At 31.7% G+C, this 20,480-nt stretch overlaps 1 protein-coding gene across 1 annotated transcript in view; it reads right to left on the bottom strand.

The window, feature by feature from the left end:
• LOC132726634 (uncharacterized) overlaps nucleotides 1-18,793 on the bottom strand; it is a 43,129-nt gene extending 24,336 nt beyond the window's left edge. Inside the window, exons 1-23 of the mRNA XM_060711979.1 lie at nucleotides 18,741-18,793; nucleotides 18,326-18,483; nucleotides 17,667-17,816; nucleotides 17,152-17,352; nucleotides 16,708-16,750; nucleotides 14,733-14,905; nucleotides 13,106-13,171; nucleotides 12,246-12,446; nucleotides 11,850-12,063; nucleotides 11,577-11,676; nucleotides 10,761-10,917; nucleotides 10,062-10,288; nucleotides 9,647-9,809; nucleotides 9,121-9,346; nucleotides 8,547-8,766; nucleotides 8,019-8,222; nucleotides 5,119-5,425; nucleotides 4,751-4,962; nucleotides 4,306-4,489; nucleotides 3,339-3,462; nucleotides 3,045-3,139; nucleotides 1,124-1,312; nucleotides 190-370 (exon numbers count right to left, since the gene is read on the bottom strand). Coding sequence (XP_060567962.1) covers nucleotides 190-370; nucleotides 1,124-1,312; nucleotides 3,045-3,139; nucleotides 3,339-3,462; nucleotides 4,306-4,489; nucleotides 4,751-4,962; nucleotides 5,119-5,425; nucleotides 8,019-8,222; nucleotides 8,547-8,766; nucleotides 9,121-9,346; nucleotides 9,647-9,809; nucleotides 10,062-10,288; nucleotides 10,761-10,917; nucleotides 11,577-11,676; nucleotides 11,850-12,063; nucleotides 12,246-12,446; nucleotides 13,106-13,171; nucleotides 14,733-14,905; nucleotides 16,708-16,750; nucleotides 17,152-17,352; nucleotides 17,667-17,816; nucleotides 18,326-18,483; nucleotides 18,741-18,769 — 3,824 coding nt within the window. The 5' untranslated portion in view covers nucleotides 18,770-18,793. The remainder of the gene's footprint in view (nucleotides 1-189; nucleotides 371-1,123; nucleotides 1,313-3,044; nucleotides 3,140-3,338; nucleotides 3,463-4,305; nucleotides 4,490-4,750; nucleotides 4,963-5,118; nucleotides 5,426-8,018; nucleotides 8,223-8,546; nucleotides 8,767-9,120; nucleotides 9,347-9,646; nucleotides 9,810-10,061; nucleotides 10,289-10,760; nucleotides 10,918-11,576; nucleotides 11,677-11,849; nucleotides 12,064-12,245; nucleotides 12,447-13,105; nucleotides 13,172-14,732; nucleotides 14,906-16,707; nucleotides 16,751-17,151; nucleotides 17,353-17,666; nucleotides 17,817-18,325; nucleotides 18,484-18,740) is intronic.
• Between the last annotated feature and the right edge of the window lie 1,687 nt (nucleotides 18,794-20,480).

The following is a 20,480-nucleotide window of genomic DNA, read 5'->3' as shown; positions in this document are numbered from 1 at the left end:
TCATTCGGTCATCTATCAGTTATAAATCAAGTAACGATTTAATTATTTTTGTTTTGTATTTCCTCTTTTAATGCAGTGAAATATATTTAAATAAAGTGAGAAAAATTAAATCTATTACTTCTTTTAACACGTAGGTTTATGTTGTGTTAGTTTTCCGTTGGATTAAAAACAACATGCAAGCAGACTTACGTTGAGTTATGTTCTGCTGATACAACATATTGCAATTCGTCATACTTAATGTCGAAAACTTCGTGAACAAATGGATTTGTTATATCAATTATATACGGTACAGTATGACAGACTGTTGTTGCAAGTGGTCCACCGTATTCAACCTTATTAATCGCCCTTACAGTCATGTAGTACTTTCCAGCTGAAGAAAACAAACAGTACTTTAAATAGGAATTGTGAACTGACTGTTTTACGCCGAAATGAAAATTTCGCGATTCTTTTTTAAGATGTAGTTTGTTTGTCAAATAATTACGACCAGTATTTTCAGTCATTATCAACTATTCATATCTTAATTGAAATACAAGAAAGAGTCTTAAAAACTTTCTAATATAGGCGACGCTGGTATTTTCGGTAAGTATGCACTCTATATAATGGTACAGAGTATCGTTGTGTATACCCGTATTTCACCATAACAATATTACACATTATTCTTACTTTCGTCATAACTTATCATTTTATAGTCATATGCAAAAAAGTATTCTGACCCATACCAAAATATTATGTTAAAAATCCGAGCATGTACAAATTTATTGATTTACTAAGTTCTGAAAAGAAAAAGTCTTGTTAAATTTGGGAAATTTCATAGCACAAGCATTTAAACGCAGGGAATTAAATCAACAGGATTTTCAGACATAATTACATGTATAAAAATGTTATCTTGTTAGTAATATTATTTTTTTTCTTTCATTCTCCATGTTTGCTAATACAATCCAAAGATGTATTTGTATCATTGTATGACACTTTGCTACTAAATAATGTAAAGTTTGATGATTACGTGATGTTTATTTATATTTGAAATTATGTATTTTGTGATCATGTGCATTTTGTACACGTCTTATATGAATAAAATATCTATCTATCTTATATTAAATCATTTGATATATAATACACATACAAGGAAGTGGGAATGGATTATAATCGGCGGTTGCCGTAATTATCGCCATGTTTGTCCATTGTGATTCGTGCATTAAATGTTTATGTGGGTCATGATGAGGATGGATAGAGTCTTCACAAATGTGTCTTCCGACTGCAAGTGCATATGCACGTATACCAGTTTCACCATCGGTTATACCGTCCCAGTTACCTATAACAAAAAATTGATACATCAAGATGCTTTAAGATCCTGTAACACATTTTTTTTTGTTTTATATAAATGGTTTAATATCTAAAATATGATGCTCAAATTAAGATTTATCAATTTTGTAAGTTCCAAAAAGCATTATCTTTAAAGATATTACCGAACTTAAAGAAGAAATGAATGCAGATATTTAACGATTATTTAACGATATGTACAAATATTTGCAGTACATATGTTACATATTTTTCGATGTTTGAAATTTTTTTATAGGCATAATTATATACATATATATAATTTCACTTAAGTCTGGTATAGAACATCAATTAAAACATACAGGATATTTAAAGACAAAATTGAAATAAGATTAAAAGTTTGAATTCTTTTTCGCACAATTTACTTGTTGTTAGAAAGAAACATACATGCTCAATCAAACAGATCCTGCAACATTTTTCAATTTTGCTGTGTTGGGCTTTCCTTAAGGGTTCTGTTTTTCTCTTTTTTTTATGGTCAAATCAGTGTTATTTGTGCAGTATGGCGGCTGTTAAAAGTCTCTTCTCGTACATTTGATCAAAGGTGTTTTATTTTTCGATCATTGAAGATCGTTCAGCACCACATAATTGTTGTGTTTACATGTTACAATGTATGTGGTATTTTTAGTATATTGTATTTGGCCTTTTTAAACTTGGCTGGTTATAGTATTCCTACTTGAATACTGTTTATTCACCATTAGGATATGTTGCCTGTTTTTAAATTGGCTTTTGACGTCTTGTCTGTGATATGCAGTCTTCATAACCTCAGATCCCCTTTCAAAATTCCATTTTATTCGTTCTGCCAATTGTTTTCTTGTTTAGGACACACACATTCTTTTATTTGGGGACCATACGCCGTTTTTATGGAACGGCACTACTGTGTCACATTGAAGGTTCCATGATAACCGCCGTATGAATACATCTACGAATGTTTTTAAATTCAAAATTTGACCATTTTCGTGTTTAAATGTTAAATTCTACTTATTCCATGTTGCTCCATGATCTCAATTTCAGTTATCCAATATTCATTACTGTATCTATTTACTAATAACGCAATCATACTACTGTTACTCGTAACTGATGTATGCATCGATGCAGCTGCCACAACTTTCTTTATTTGCATAATAAATATATATCCTGGATTTCACTTGTTTCAGGTTAGTTAGATTATCCTTCTAAATTATTTTGTAAACGATAAATATTTAAATCAATAGAATAATGCATTGTTGTTACATTTATCAGTTTCAGAGTTATTCTATTTGATTGTTTTGTTATTGATTGTTTGGCAGTTGCCATATGCCTTTGATGTGTTTAGTTGCATAATAAATATCTTGGTTAAATATTGTTTCAGTTTTCTCTCTACGCGTTTGAGACACACGAACATATTACAAAAATGAGTATATCTGGCTGGCTACGTGAGCACATGCAAAAATACTGCTTAACTCCAACCCTGAACATATTACCGTAAAATGACATAGGAAATACATGTCATTGTTAAATTGTTGCGATGGATCATGTAAAATGTGGAACTTTAACATATTAAACAGATTTGCATTTGTTAGTGCCTTCCATAAACAGTCCCATTCAAACCGAGGCAGCAACATTTTCAGTTATGCCGCTTTGGACGTTTCTAGGGGATTATATTTTTTTACTTTAATTTGTTTTCTTCCTTTCTTAAATGTTTTATTACTAATCTATAAAATACTTACCAGCGATGTAATTATTACTCCTGGTGTATTTTAGATCGAATACAGGTTTGTCACCATTGAACACCGTTCTGGACCCCTCGCCGTCAATAATCAATCTTAAAAAATTAGGAAATTGTTGCTGTCATTCAGGACATCTTTTAATGATAAGCATATCATGTCCGTGGTCAAAACAAAGTATTAAGTAAATCATATTTCAATTTTTAACTATTCAAATCATTAAATACATTAATTTTTACCGCATCAATGAAAGATTGACATTCTGATCATAAATCATTGAATATCAATATATAATACCTGTGATTTAGCCTCTTGGAATATATACCGATACAGTATCTATTAAGTTCCGGTCGGTCTGGAGGTATCAGTGAAAGGCAATCATCTGTTGTCAAAGCATCTTTCGAGGAATTGACGATAGGTCCTATAAAGTCAAATAAACAGAAGATTGAATACATACGTATTTTGCATATTAATAGACAAATATAAACAAGAGCCGGTTGAACCACGTGATTCTTCTCGAACAGGTTTTAAACACAGATTAACTACTTCTTCTTGATTTCCACAGTGTAAAAATGAAAAAGATGCAATAACTAAGGCAAGGTACAGTTACAGTTCGTGTGCATTGCACTTTTACTTAATGAGATCTATTTATATACAAAGGTTCTAGTTGATTCCTCGTGTAGTTTCAGAGTTATGTCCTTGACAAAGTTAAAAGTGTAACGACAATAACTTTAGAAACACTTGATAAATCCACAAGCGAAACCCCATGCACAGCTACACGTGCTGACAAACATTTCTGTTTAGTTTCATGACTAGATTAAAAACTTTTTGAGCTATGCACAACACAAATTGAAAATTGCAAATTTTCACTCAGGGCAATAAGTGTTAGAAAACAGAATAAATCCAGAAGGGAACTCCAGGTGCAGAACTACACATGCTGAGCAAAATTCCTGTAAAGTTTCATGACTCTAAGTCATATATGTTTTGAGCTACAAGCGACACAAAATGTGAACGGACGGACGGATGGATGGACGGTCATCCTGACGGACAAAGCGGCGACTATATGCTCTCACTTCGTGAAGCATAACTATTGAAACAAAAAATATAAAAGACATGCGTGCGAAGTAAAACAGCATTTTTCTTACTATCTAACTTTGTATTTGCTTGGTATTTGCAACGTTATCAATCAATATTGAAATAAAAAAACTATATCCGGGGGAGGGGTGTTAAAGTAAGGTGTATTTTCTAAAGAAATAGATAATACCAGGTTCTGGACATGTAAAGTCCGTTAATATTCCAGCACTTGGAATAATTGACCTGTAGCCTAGAACATTCTTGAGGTCAATATTAACATAATGAAGACGGTTGTGTCGCAGGTCAAGGTTAAAACTGTTGACATCGACAGAGTGGCCACTTGACAGCCGTTCAAAATGACAGAAGAGGCCGGACTGAAACAAAATTTAACAAACACTTGAACACACTTTAGAAACTCCTTTCTAAAAAGATATCAAAACATATCATTTAATCTGGTACACTTACTGATGATTTATCAAAATCTTAGTATTGATGCCAATGATACTTTGTTATCATTATTTTGAATATTAACCATTCATCTATATCGGCTTTTGCCATTAGCAATAAAAGCATTTTATACGAGTGTTTGATTACAAATGTGCATTGCATATGCAAATCAACCCTTTATATTTTACCTTTGCAAGAGTGTCATCAAATTGTCTGACTGACCGAAGCAATTCACATGTTCCACTAAGGCCATAATCGTAATTGAAACTAACGCAATGTTCAAGTGCTAGACAAGATTGTGCACAGGCAGTTACTGTCGATACTTTATGTTTAGTTGAGATAGGAGGCGATACGAATTTTCCATCTTCTAAGTCGGAAAACTGTTTTAAAGGATCACCACCTATAAATATAAACATTAAAACTTCCATTACGTTTAAAATGAAAATATTAATTTCAAATACAGCAATTTTTGCAGAGATTACATAGAAAATGAACAAATTGGGAATTCTGAATGCTAACAATTAGTATTCCTATGAAAACCGGTTACAGCACGCACCCGAAAGAACATGTGATCTCTCATATATTTTTTGCAGTGTCCACGGAATCAATTGATCCCCATAACTCCCTTTTCCGTATCCAACACCTATGTAGGCTTCAGTGATTAGGGAGTCGTCGTGAACTAACACCGATGCTTTAATGACATTCGGATTGCTCGTTGACAGGAATGCTGGAGAAATTCTGGCGGTAGGCTCTGTAGTATCGTAAGTTGAAAGCATGCATGTTACACTTGCTCTAGTGCCAGCACTATTTTCAGCATAAACCGTGAAATACAATGGCTCTCCGGACGGATATTCATCTATCGACTGTAATGAAAAAAGCAAATTCGTTAAAGTGATTTATTCTGTACAAATAACTTTTTGAACATTTTGTTTTAGGAGCTGATACAAAGCCTACACAATTAGCAAGGTCAAACAAAGGTAAAAAAAGTAGTTGCTATCACTGAAATGGTTCCGATAAACAAATACGAAACGAAATGATAAAGGTAAAAGAAAAGCCATATAACACTACCCATGCGAATTATGGTTCCTGCACTCTGCAATCAATCTATAAAACGTCAAACTGATACCTTTACTACGTTTTGAGTTATGAGCTACCATTAATATAGAGCCTTGTCAGTGCAAGCTGGCCTTGCTTTATGCTTGTGGCAAAGAGTATTATTGACCCAGCTGGGAAATTGCTTTATTGCAATTCATCCCAGCTTAAACCTAGTCCGGGTCTAGTTAGGCTACTTAAATTTAAACCAGAATAATTCAATCGCCTCCTTATGGATTCATCGCTTTTGCTATTAACATTACAATGGTAACAAATAATATTTTCTATGATAACAGAAAAAATCTTTAAATCAGTCTTCTCATATTTGCATGTTTTGTAAAGCGACAAATAAACAAAGAATTGTAATCATCGTACTTATCTAATGATTTTAGCAGTCTGGTTTCCCTATAGGATATTGAAATATATAAAGAAAAAAATCCTAAATCAGCCGACTTGTACACGCAAATAGTATACTGCCATCACTTAAATTTATTTTATTACCCTGCGAAATTTATCTATATAACAATGACATTTCCAAAACGTATGGTCAAGAAGATCAACAAGGAAAGGTGGCTTTCAATGAACCATCTTCACATGACCCAGCAACAAGGACCAGCGGCTAGGGGCCTTGATTCGAACTTGCCATGCCTGAACAAAATTTATTATTAAAGGTTTGTACGACAATTAATTAAACTATTTATCGCTACAAAATATTGTGCACTGGAAAAGATAAAAAGATAAAAAGTACGTCACAATTTTCCATACAATGTCCTATTGTTAATCTTATACACATGTAAATGTTTATGGCTAACACATTTGCTGGCAGATTTGCTATAACATAATGTTTTAAACAAGAAGAAGTTAATCGTCTTACATGTACTTCATTTAAAACAATTCTCAGTTATCTTGTTACTGATTCCTGTAAAATGCTCAATTCTGAATTTTTCAGCGATCTCTGGGACAAAAATCCGACGGAGTTAAATCACATTGTTGACAGATCACTGCTGTTTAACTATTTAATGGTCTGTTCAGAGCAAGACAGGAAAAGTAAGAATCAAATTCAATGTTATTATTCTTTACAAAACACACATACACAACGGTAGTTTTTACTCACGTTGTAAAATATTTTAAATATACATAAAAATGTTATTCTACCCAATCCATTTTAAACATTGATTCGACCATTTCATTCATGGAGACCTTGTTCAAAATATAATTAAAATCTAATAAATAGTGTGAGGCTTACTTCAAACTTTGCAATTTTTTAAGAAGTACATTGGTTACAAAATAACAAAGAAAAGAATTTTACAGAACGTTTTTGGTTTTATTAGATCTTTAATATATCAGATATCATGTTTTATTCAGCTATTAGTAAATGTAGCATTTTTTAATTAACTGATACATGTACCAATATAAACAATATACGTACATTTGGGGTAGGAATTAAACACCTGTCTCCTTTCTGAGGTTCTATTATAATGTTAGAATAAGAAGTATCTGGGGCGAGTTAAAACTGCTTAAGTCAAAGCATTTAAATATTACAAAAGAAACACACAGCAATTTTAGATTCTAATTTCAAATGTCATGTTTCGGTTCATTAGTATACCTACACTGACGTTTAAATACACACATCTATATTTGCTTCAATGAGTACCAGATAAGTTCAATGTGTATTCGGTTTCTTTCAGTTTTTTTCATGCACACGTATTTCCGGGAATTTTAATAGTCTTAATGGAATATTAGTAGTCTCGTTATAATTTGCAAACCTTATAGAATGATATTTATAACAAAGTTAATTCCTATCTTTATTAAGATATTCACAAAAGAGTCAATAAAATCTTAAGAGCAATTTGAAAATTTTGTAAAATGTTTATATGGGATGATATCAGTACAGTTCACAGATTCCAATTATCTGAGAAAATTCACAGAACGTTTTTTCCTCAAAAATTGTTTATTAGAGTTAGAAGTTTACACGTGTATGCGTTTCAGAAGAAACCTTTATACAAATTTAATAGATTTAGAATGGCCAATGAGATTTCAAGATTTCAGTTTATAATTTTAAATTGACTTATTAAAATTCAACTTATATTTAGTTCTTTCTTATAAATTTCACTAGAAGTCAAACAGTTCACAAAGACTGCATCTAAATAAAAGAAAACATATATGAACAATAATTCTAGCCCATATTAATATTCATCGCAGTGAAGGTCAGGCATAAGGTATCACACAATACGCCAGTAAGGATTATAACTAATTATTTACGATAATTACCGTTAATTGGCGTTTCACTGTGAAATGTGATCATAAATTACGTGCTCTAATTTCATGATGATTATTGAGTTATACAAAAATTGGAAATCTTACTGTTGCTAAGACAGTTGATGATCCACCAAGCTGACGGTTATTAACAACGTTACTTCCGGCTGGGAAAGTGCCAACGTCGAGGAAAAACTTAACGTTACTTTTGTCGTCTGTTGCTGCTACAGATATTTCAAATGCTGGTTCGGTATAATCTCTATTCTTAATTTGACTTATATCACACGTAGAGGCTGACCTTTTCATGCGACCCTAGGTGAATAAAAATAATTAAAAATGAAAATATAGAATATTGCTTTTTTTCAGTAAGCGCTTTAAAAACTTGCGTTCAATAAAAAAAGTAATTAATGTATTTATATTACTTTATATGAAATCAACAATTCTCTTAATATCATTCAATGGCAAATAAAGTATGTTACTGTATGACCTTGACAAGTCGGTGCAACTTAAAATCAAATATTCAAGAAAACGTCAAAATTGCCGTGAATCAGAAATGAAATCACACTATTAAATTTATATTGCCAATTAATTGACGTCTAAAGTCTTCAATTCTACACAAAGTTCACAAATGCATACGCCTTTCTTGTTAACTACGGGCGCGAACTGCGGTGGTGATTCGTCTTGTTCCTTCGTTGAAACGTCGATCATATTCTTTCTTATAGTTGGCGTTGAATATTCCCAAATGTTGCTGCTGAAAAGGATCTTCTTAAATGAGATAAATGCAAGCTCCACTTCAAGCGTAACCAATGCACTTAAACGCAGGCGGACTGGAGTTAGTTCCATATCCATTTTCAATCTACAAAACATTCAGATTATTATTATTTAAAAACAACTATATTCTCTTTACATGAAGAGATCTTTTTTTATTATATTTAATTTGAAACGGTGACATTTTACAAGAGCAAAATGATTTTGGTACATTATTGCATTTGCTTTTTTCAGAGTTTTTTTTATTGTAAAAAAATCTTAAATGATCATTTCTTTTTAGTTAAATTGCATTTTTAGACAAAGCGTTCTGCGCATTGGAATTAAACCTTATACTGTCTATGTATTAATTGAAAGTATCCCGCAATTGATAAGAATACACATTTAGTTTCGTAAATTCAACGAAACCGATGACATAAAGGAAATTCAAATCATCATTACTCACGTTACATCTAATGGGAATTTCGAAAATCCAATTTCAGCACGTGTAGGAAACCTTAGATCCATGATATCACCTTCAAGTCGGAGCTTGCCATATAAAACATAACCTATTCCCACTTCTCCCCAACAAGTCAAGCCTCCGTAAGGTACGACCGTTGCTCCGGCTGTCATAGCAATAAGTTTTCCTTCCCATCCAAGATTTAAACCATAATAACCTCCAGCCCCAAATGCTTCAATTTATCAATAGCATGGCAATTAATTCAAATTTCATTATATTATTTACACAACTTACAGTTAAAATATTTATCACTTATAAAGTAAAAGCATAGCATTCGTGGCAAGTTTTTGAACAACAAACAAAAATACTGACTTAAAACAAAGGCCGTAGTTTCTTATCATTCCTTTCTAGAAGTGTTTTTTTTAGTTTTCTTTTAAGTTTTATATTAATGAGCTAATGTTATAAAACAATACCGTCTTAAGTGTGATAATTACGTTCTTATACATATATATCTAAGCAAAAACATGCTTACAAAATGTCAATGAAATGAAACCACCGATGTTAAATTCTTTATTGAATTCAAAGAATAAGATGTGTGTCCTCGGTATCATAAATGTTCCAGTCAATGAGATGTCGAAGGATTTAAATGGGTTGCCAAGGCCTCCGTTGAATATTTTTTCAATAACTTCAGAATACTAAAAGTAAAATTGCATTGCTAACATAAAATATTTAATATTTTTAGTTAAGTCTGTAAAATCATCATGGTATAAACTATGTTTTCACTGTGATTTAATAGTACATTTAAAAACACTCAATCAACTTTAGCAGTATATGTATAATTCAACTAACGACACGAACAAAGGAGAAATTATACATTGCTTCTGAATGGAAATAGAGAAAATATTTTAACGAAACGTATGTTAAAAGGGTGTTTATTTTTATCTTACCAATGCTTTAGCTAGATCTATAAAATCATTAACAACTTTCACAATCACGGTTGGGTCGACTTTATTAGTTTCCAGCATTGCTTCCAAATCACCAATAGTCATATTTGCAAGATCTGCACCGAGTAACTCCGTTCCTTTCTTTGACAGTCCCATTCCAACCACAAACACCTGTTCCGTTCGAGTAACAATGTCATTTACTTCACCAATCATATCTACGATTTTATCGGCTGTTTTTTGAAAAAAAACAAAAACAAAAACAAACACGTATTACTTATGTGAATAAGAGTATAAATTGTTACACCCCATAAACATTGTATAATACATGATACATTTAACCTTAAACCGAACCTTATTTCTATATTACATGTAACTGAAATATAAAGACGGTTCAAATAATAGCTTCCACATCTGATCGTTGATAGTAGTGTAATTATGTGTGCCTGACATAACCCCACCTATTTTGCATTTGATAAATAAGAACATACCTTCATATTAACAATATAACAAGTTTAACTTGCAACTATATAAATCAGAAAATATGTTCATACAATTAAACTGCAGTTTTTAATCGTTATTTCTACATGTACTTTTAGGAAATAAGCTGACTTGATGTTAGTGATATTCTGTGTACATATTTACTCATATATGACTATTAAAATTATGATGAATGTCAGAAGAAGTAGATAACAGTTATCTTACCACCCTTAATATCTTCTTTAACATAGCCTTCTGATGTTCTGTGTTTTATTGTTTGAGGGTTGTGCTCTCCTAATGCCTTTACGGTAGCTGCATAACCAGTACTAGAATCTGAATCACTCAATTGTTCGCCTTCCCACACATGAGCTTTCAAACCATCCTTTAAGAAAACGAATTATGTTTTATTAAATAAATATGTATTTCTCTGCTCCATATAAGTGAAAACAAAAACATATTTAACAATAAAACAGAAAAAAAATATTTAGAAGCATTTCACTTGGATCATTTTCCTTTGTGTTTTCATGTTAAACAGGGTAAAACTAAAAAATTTAACACATTTTAATCAAGTACATTATTACACGATATATACAAAGCATAAAGAAGAAAGCTTACACGCCATATGACGACAATATACCAAATGACTTAGGAAAACAATTTTTATTCTTAATGTAGTTCAGCATACTTTTATAAATTCTCTTTAATGAGCATGTTAAAATATAGATAATAACTTTTCTGCCATTATATTAAAATACTCATATTTTTTTCTGTAATTTATCACTAGGCCTTTTTGGCCTTCATGTTTATCTTCTTGCGCATTTGAACTTGAACCGTGCATCATATTACAACAATACACTTAAACTTGATATCTATATCCCAACTAAAAAATTATCTGACATGACATTTTAACTTTCTTCCTCATATATAAATATAAGAATAAAATATCAATTTATCTCAATAACTACACATGTAGGACCTATTTGAAGACTATAGGACATGTACATCAGATAAAGCTAAACACATGTTGTTTTTTGTTTATACCTGGTGATCAATAGCATCATAATAGTACTGCTGTAGAGCTTCTTCCGATGTTCCTCGGTTATACAAAGTTGTCATCCCTTCTTTTATGTCCATCCCAAGTCTGTCCGATGTAATAAATATGTTAAAAATATAATGTCTTTTTTGTTGAAAGTATCTTGTGTAGCTTAACTTAAAATCACACGGAGAAGTAATACATGTATGTATGCGCCTATTTTACATCTAATTTATCACCTGTACATATTTGAAATTCCCTATAATGAATGTAATACTCACGTAACCACATCTTCAACAGCCTGTCTTCGTCGCCGTCTCTTGCGAGACGAACATTTTAATGATTGTGACATTCGGAAATTAAGTTGACAATCATACGAATTCTGGGTGCCTGTGCATACTATCACGGTTACTGATACATCATATGTTGTTGATGCTGTATTAGTTACATTCATATCAATAAAGATCGCATCAGCTATAGCCTCGTGTATAGGTCCTATACAAAATATACAAATTATATGTGGTAGAACAGTTAAAGATTAAAACAATATGCTTCCCTCTAAAGTAAACATTTCATGTGTCATTTATATTTCATTTCAAAATAATCATTAAAAGTATAATTTTTATATCTATAATAATAGTTCAAGGTATTATTTTTTGGTATAAGTAAACACCTACTGCTAAGTTCTGAAACTGGTCTATTCCATTTCTTGTTTTCAATTCCATATTGGAACTTGCTATTTGCACAATCACGGTGAAATTCTAACAATACATTTCGTTTGCCCTCACTGAAATGAAATTCCGTACAACACTGGATTCCTGAGCAATCAGGCAACCAAGCACAACTGTTCTGAAGCTCGTCTGGTAATGTATCACATGCTGAAAGAAACATTGCATTCTCTTTGCTTACAAAACCCTTAAGGTTTTAAAACAGGTCAAAAATGAGTTATATAACTTTAAGAGCCTGTTTGATGCTTGTTGTGAAGAAAGAACCGCTAAATATGAAATTATTTGTAATAAAAGTAGAATTTTGACTTCCATATTAAATTACTGTAATTTATTTAATTACTAAATGGCAACAGAGGCACAACAATTAAGAAATTGGCCAATGAGTATCTTTTTGGACACTATGAAAGTACATAAAATAAAAACTAAAACTAAAAGATTTTTAGGGCAAAATTGGTCTTTATTAGGAATAACCCAATGATTATTCCCTTTAAATCGTAAATAAAAAGAAGATTGGGTATACTGGCATAATACCTGCATTACGGATAGCCTCTAGCTCATTAATAACATTATGATGATTCATATTTTATAACTCTCATCTATATTTAAACGTGTTTCATCAAAAAGACATTACCCCATGTCTAAACATATGAGTGGGATATTCTATCCTCCTAATATTACGATAATCATTTGAAAACGTATGAATATTAGATTCAACAGGCGTTTAACGAACAATCTTTTTCTCTTTTAAGAGGAGCTTACTTTATTTATTCATTTATAAAGTAAAATGATAAACAATTGGTCATGCATACCACTTGCTGATGCGTTTAAGTTTTCAGTAGTGCATATCGGTTGCCTCCAAAAATCGTATGTTATTCCTGTAATGTAAAAGTGTGTGTCTGAATAGTGTAAAGATGGGTACAAAAATTATCACTTTAAAATGTAAATATTTACACAATTTATGTTAAATCGTATTGTTTTTTTCTGACAACAATCATTCTTTGAATTTCTGTATTAATGCTCTATACCATATAATTCACAAGTACATGTAGTTGCTTTAATAACAAGAACTTGTAACAGAGTTACAAACGTCCCCCGTCTGAGGGAATTTAACTTGAAACACAAAGTTATTTAAAACGCTATTCAAAAGGTTGAGGTATGGAGCTGGACATTCAGTGCAAAGATTTAATCAATGTTAGATCTGCACATGCAAGTAATAATAAATTCATTAAAGGATTTTCATTTAAGGAATGTAATGAAATAACTCCTGTGTATGTGTCAACGGAAATACATTTGTATAATTGTTATCACTATTTCAAATCTTCAGAATGTGACAAATACAAAATCATTACAGGATATGGTCTGTTATTGGATATATTACGTGCCCAGTCATCAACCAAGGTATGTGGGCAATTCACCAATGACAATTTATTTGCATTGGCCTGACTTGCCAACAAACCCTGTGACAGACTATTTTAGGCTTTGATCTGCGAGTGTGACCTTGACCTTTGACCCCTACGGTCTAAGTGTTGCGCATTACATGTCATATAACTTACAAAAAATTCTTGAATGATGAAATAGGTATTACCGCACACAAAATATATCCTAGAACAGACCATGTTAAGCTTTGGCACTCAAATGTGACATTGACATTCAGGTAGAAGTCTGGCTGTTGCATAATTTTATGACACATGGTCTCATTATTGTGAAAACACCTTTTACAAGAAAAAATTCACAGTTTTCTGCAATCTATATCCCAAAAGGACGTTATATCTTGTAGAATTCATTCTCTCTCATTTATTTTTTCTCTGTTTGAGCTCTAGATTCTCCTAACATTCCTGACAAAATTTGTTTTGTATAATTTGATAAAGAAAATACTGACGAGATTTCGGCCCTTCAACGGGATGCTATATTCATTTGAGCAAATATAATACAACATACAGTAAGCAGCAGATTAAGTGATGCATCCATTTGTTTATAAAAAGAAGACGTTTAAAAATATTTTTATTTTTAAAGGGGAGCATGTCCTTCAAAATCAAAACGCCACTTAAATTATAATTTTTGTTTCAGTAAACATAAAAATGCTACATAAAAAGTAGTGATAATCCAGATATTTGTTCAGTGCGAGAGAAGATATTAGAAGGTCTTTGTATTTTGACTTTAGATGACCTCTTAAGTGGTTCAATTGGTACAATTAACAGGTTGCAGTGCTACTGTCACAATAGTGCTGTACACAACATATGACGTAAATCTGGCCATTAGTTTCAGAGAAGACAAATGTTGGTGCAAAATGACGGAAAATTCACCACTATTACATATACCTCATCCATAACCTAAGATTCTCGGAAGCTATCAAAATACAAAACAACTCGTCAGGTTAATTATGGACATCGTTGTGCATTTATAGAACATGAATGTAGAAATCGTGAAACTTTATACCGTAATATGGTTGACGTGTATCATTTTTGGTGACGTTTTCGCACGTTGGATAAGGGATATGGATGTCTCTAGCAACGATGAGCGGTGACTGTTTACACGTTGGCTCATAACATTGTTGAAGCGATATATCTAGGTCAAACCCGTGCTGCGACTGCACGTTTGTCACCATATACCTGCGGTTAAATTAAATAAAATCATTGGTTGTTACTTTAGTAATTTGGAAGGTAATAAGGGAATATTCTATCACGCTATTTCAGTGTTTGTTAACACCTTAATTTCCACATTGCATAAAAAGTTGCACTGCTTTGAATTTGTATAGTTCTTTCAGAGTTTGAAAAAAAAATAATAAAAAAAATATATAAAAAACCAGAAAAGTATCTTCTTACAGTATAGAGCCTATTTCTGGTGTCTCAGACTAAACACTTTCTGCTTCAGCAGGTCTAGGGTTATTATTAAATAATTTTTTACAGAATATCTATATCAAAATAATAAATTAATTATAAAACAAACCAATAATAATTTGCAATAAATAGATGTACTTACAATCATTGTTAATAGCAGGAGTCTTGCTTGCTTCAAAAGCAGGCAAACACTTTTATTTTATGGTTTTAAGTGGATTGCTTATTTATATATGAAAATATATTTCGTCATTTTACAGTGAAAATAATCAAAATATAATTTCACACCTTTAAATGATGAGACTACTTTTTAAAGATTTTCCCCTTGTGGTATCTCAATTATATTTGAGCTTTAAATTTAGACATTGTCAGAGCTTTTTAAAGAAAAACTGTGCTGAAATTGATAAAAAACTAAATTGCCAACATGATAAGAAGATAAAACTTAATTCTATCCAATTTATCTAATATTCACCAAACATCGTCTTTTTTTATTTCATAGTAACAATGTAAACAAGATCCAGTTGAACCGGGTGATGCTCCCCGAATAGTTTTGGACACAGAAAAGTATACCTTTTGTAATTTCAAAGTTATGTCCCGGACACAGTTCAAAGTGCAATTATTCCAAAATTAGGCAAGACAGAGTTATGGTTCTTTTGCACTGCACATTAATCCAAGGAGATCTATCCATCTACTAAAGTGTCTTATTCATATGTCTTACACTTTCAGAGCTCTGTCCTAGACACTTTTTAAAGTGTTAAAATGAACAAAGGGCAATTACTCCAATTTTAAGCAAGTCAGAGTAACGGTTCTTTTGCAATGCACTTTTACTTAATTAGATCTATCTAACTACAAAGTTTCTTGTTGATACCTCTAATGGTTTCAGAGCTATTCAAAGTGCTAAAACGAACAAAGGACAATAACTTCAAAATTATGCAAGGAAGAGTTATGGTTGTTTCAGAGTTATTTCCTGGTCAATAAAAAAGGACGGACGGACGGACAAAGCGGCCACTATATGCTCAAACCTAGGGCTTCCTTCCACATACAAAACTGCTCTTGATGACATATGGACATACTCAAGTATACTCCAAGCAATAGCTGTATTGCTGTGTGTAACAGCAAAGACAGTCACCAGCTCAAGACTTCTCGTATTTATGGCGAAATTCGTTTAAAATTGAGACTACAAGTGGGAAAACAGATTTTAATATTCAAGTTGATATTGAAAAATATCGTTTAAACCTATTTTTATGCTTAAAATAAAAAGAAAATTGTTTGTTGTGTAAGATGTAAATTTATTCATCTCGTGATCTTTAAAAACAGTGTTTTAACTCGTGGCTACACCACTCACGGGAATACTGGTTTTAAGATCACTCATGTAATAAAAACTCATCTTACACACAAACAAACAAATATTACTATATAATTTAGTTTATACATATACAATGTATCAAATGACATAACTTTAACATCTGCAATCAATTCCTATATAGAAAATCTTTCATAAATTTAATCGTATGATAAAACAATCAAAATTTCTTATGAATTCAATAACATATGAAATTCCAAAATGATATACGTACTCTGTACGCCAGATGCCTTTTGTTGACAATGAATGTAAAGTTCCTGCAAAAGAAAATGTTAAATGTAACATTTTATATAAGATATATCACCTGAATGTCTGTTGTTTGCATGCAATGGAAAGAGAAAAATGGAATCATTTAATACTTAGGTGTAAACATAGAAATGGCAAAATATACAGAAAATACAGAAATTTCAAAACCAACCAAAGTACCTTGTGTTTTATTATGATTCTGTGCATGCGCCATAAGCTTTTCAGGAAATTTACATGGAAACATTAGTTTTTTCAATTTAGAAATCATAGAGAGAAAAAAATATTTAATGGATTACTGTTAAATGTTTACGCTTTTTTCTTTTCCATAAATATTTAATTCGATTTTTCATGGTATTTTATAATTATTTTTATGCGATGAAATATCAGAATGGATTATCTTCTCTTTTTATACCCCATTCATAGCCAAGCAAAGAGTATTTTTGTTGAATATTTTCCAGATTCATCACCATTCTATAATTGCATGGGTCTAGAGTAAAGTTCATCCACAGATTTTTTCCAAAAACTTTTGACTCAATACAACAATCGTAACTTGTATTATCTTTTGTAGCTATACATGAAGCGTTCGGCTCATAGTGAACGACCTCAAGGCCATCTGGAAAGTGATATTAAATATTGATTGTAGGATAAACGTAATTAATGAACAGTTTGACAAATCAATCACATAGATCTATATGTGTTTTATTCAAATTGAATGAGTTTTGTACCAACAATTTTAACATATAAAATTTTGTTGATGGACTCAGTGGCATCATGTAACCGAACACGATAAGTATTAAACATCATTTAGATTCCTGTACAATTATAACACTATATACAGAACACTTACACTGCAAAATAGAGCTTATAAATAATCTATATAGCTAAAATTGTGAATTAGAATATAGCTAAAATTGTGAATAAGAATACCTTCTGTTAAATTAGCTCTTATTTCACATGGATCCTTCAGAAGAAAAAGATTCAAGCCCATTTGTTGCATCAGATCATCTTTTTGTTTGTCTGTCAGTATAGCATCAGGTGGTAATGAATTGTTAGATTTCCAACCCTCTAATGTGAAGCCTGCAAAAATCATTTGAAAATGACCGCATGAAAGGTGATATTGACATAAAAGTCTATCACAATATTCGGAAACTTCCAATTTATTTTTAATTCTGGTAAGTGCAAATACATAAAAATATTTTTTTTCAAGTTTTTATAAGACCAATTAAATGCTCATTGTATAACAGCTAGATAGTATGTCGTCAGAATAACAATTTTGTCAAGCTCGAAGGACTGAAAAAGAAAGCTAAATTTGCAAAGATTTTTTTTTTTAGAAGAATAAATTATAAAAATTATGTCTATTTTGATCGGGACTTTTAACACATGCCGACAAGAATAGAGTAACTTAAAAGCATTCATATACCGTGAGGAGAGAAAACCTTTTAAAGGAATGAGTAAATACCCTCTGTTAACTGGCTTGGCAAAATTTGTGTAAAACTTGAAAACAATGCTTGCAATTGTTTAGAATTTTTACAGTTACTATCCATATTAACCTTGTGAATATCTTTTCGTTGATATACATGTATTACCTGGTATTTGAAAGGATGGTTTAAATTCACATTTTCGTCTCACAACGTGGTTTCGCAGTATTTCAATGTCACGGTTACATTCAAATGCACTTTCCATGCACACTTTGAGTCGCAGGTTTATCGTGTACTCATTCTCGGTGCTCCCATCAATCATAAACCTTAAGTGTAACGTTCACCAAGACTAGTATATAATATAAATCGGGAATAAAACAATGCATTTGTTTTTGCATATCTCTTTGCTCTTTTTAGTTGACAATTAATTTTATTTCTAACTGAGTTCATTTAATTTCAAATACATGTTTTACCTTTATATATTTAAAAATAGCCTATTATCTTTTTACTTAAGTATACAGTATGGGCGAAAGACTATAGAAAAAAAATGGAAATTAGGTTTGCTTGAAAATTGACAACTCACTCCATTCGTAGGAAGCCATTCAGGCTCATTGTCAAGTAATGTCCTGAAATTAAAGATATGACTATACTGCACATTAAAAACATAACTAGTATTATATTTTATTACAGAAATAAAGTTAAAAAATATATTAAACAAGAACCGGTTGAACCGGGTGATGCTCCCCGAGAAGGTTCTGGACACAGGAAAGTATAAAAAAATGAACAAAGGGCAAAAACTCCAAAATTAGGCAAGGAGGAGTTATGTTTTTTTGAACTGCACTTCTATTTAATGAGATCTATCTATCTATAAAGTTTCCTGATGATATCAGATTTATGTCCCTGGTAAAATTCAAAGTGTAAAAATGAACAAAGGGCAATAACTCCAAAATTAGACCAGGCTTTGTTTAGGTTCTTTAAGCATTGCAGTTCTATCCGATTATATCTAGCTACCTACAAAGTTTCATGTTGATATCTCTAATAGTTTTAAAGTTATGTCCCGGACAAAAGTCAAAAATTAAAAATAAACAAAGGGCAATAACTTCAAAATAAGGCAAGGCAGAGTAATGATTCTTAAGCACTGCACTTCCATCCAATGAGACCTATCTATCTACAAAGTTTCATGTTCAGATATCTCTTATAATTTTAGAGTAATGTCCCGGACAAAGTTCAAAGTGTCAAAATGAACAAAGGGCAATAACTCCAAAAGTAGGCAAGACAGTGTTACAGTTCTTGTGCACTGCAAACCTACTTAATGAGATCTATCTACCTACAAAGTTTCACGTTTTATAGTTTTAGAGTTATGTCCTGGACAAAGTTCAAAGTTTAAAAATAAACAAAGGGAGATAATTAAAAAATTAGGCAAGGCAGAGTTATGGTTCTTGTGCACTGCACACCTACTCAATGAAATCTATCTACCTACAAAGTTTCATGTTGATATCTCTTATAGTTTTACAGTTATGTCCTGGACAATGTTCAAAGTGTAAAAATAAACAAAGGGGAATAATTCAAAAATTAGGCAAGGCAGAGTTACGGTCCTTGTGCACTGCACACCTACTCAATGACATATTTCCACCTACAAAATTTCATGTTGATACCACTTATACTTTTAGAGTTATGTCCCAGACAAAGTTCAAAGTGTAAAATAAACAAAGGGGGATAATTCAAAAATTAGGCAAGGCAGAGTTACGGTTTTTTGTGCACTGCACACCTTCTCAATGAGATCTACCTACCTACAAAGTTTCATGTTGATACCTCTTATACATTTAGAGTTATGTCCCGGACAAAGTTCAAAGTGTAAAAATAAACAAAGGGGGATAATTCAAAAATTAGGCAAGGCAGAGTTACGGTTCTTAATAACTGCACACCTACTCAATGAGATCTATCTACCTACAAAGTTTCATGTTGATACCTATTATAGTTTTAGAGTTATGTCCCGGACAAAGTTCAAAGTGTAAAATAAACAAAGGGAGATAATTAAAAACTTAGGAAAGGCAGAGTTACTGTTCTTGTGCACTGCCACACCTACTCAATGAGATCTATCTACCTACAAAGTTTCATGTTGATACCTATATACTTTTAGAGTTATGTCCCGGACAAAGTTCAAAGTGTAAAATAAACAAAGGGGATAATTCAAAAATTAGGCAAGGCAGAGTTACGGTCGGTTCTTGTGCACTGCACACCTTCTCAATGAGATCTATCTACCTACAAAGTTTCATGTTTGATACCTCTTATACTTTTAGAGTTATGTCCCGGACAAAGTTCA

The sequence above is a fragment of the Ruditapes philippinarum genome, unplaced genomic scaffold (assembly GCF_026571515.1).
Source record: "Ruditapes philippinarum isolate M1 unplaced genomic scaffold, ASM2657151v2 ctg1393_1_1_1_1, whole genome shotgun sequence".
NCBI classification, from domain to species: Eukaryota; Metazoa; Mollusca; class Bivalvia; order Venerida; family Veneridae; genus Ruditapes; species Ruditapes philippinarum.
Note: the sequence above shows the minus strand (reverse complement) of the source record. Positions and strands in the feature narration are given on the sequence as shown.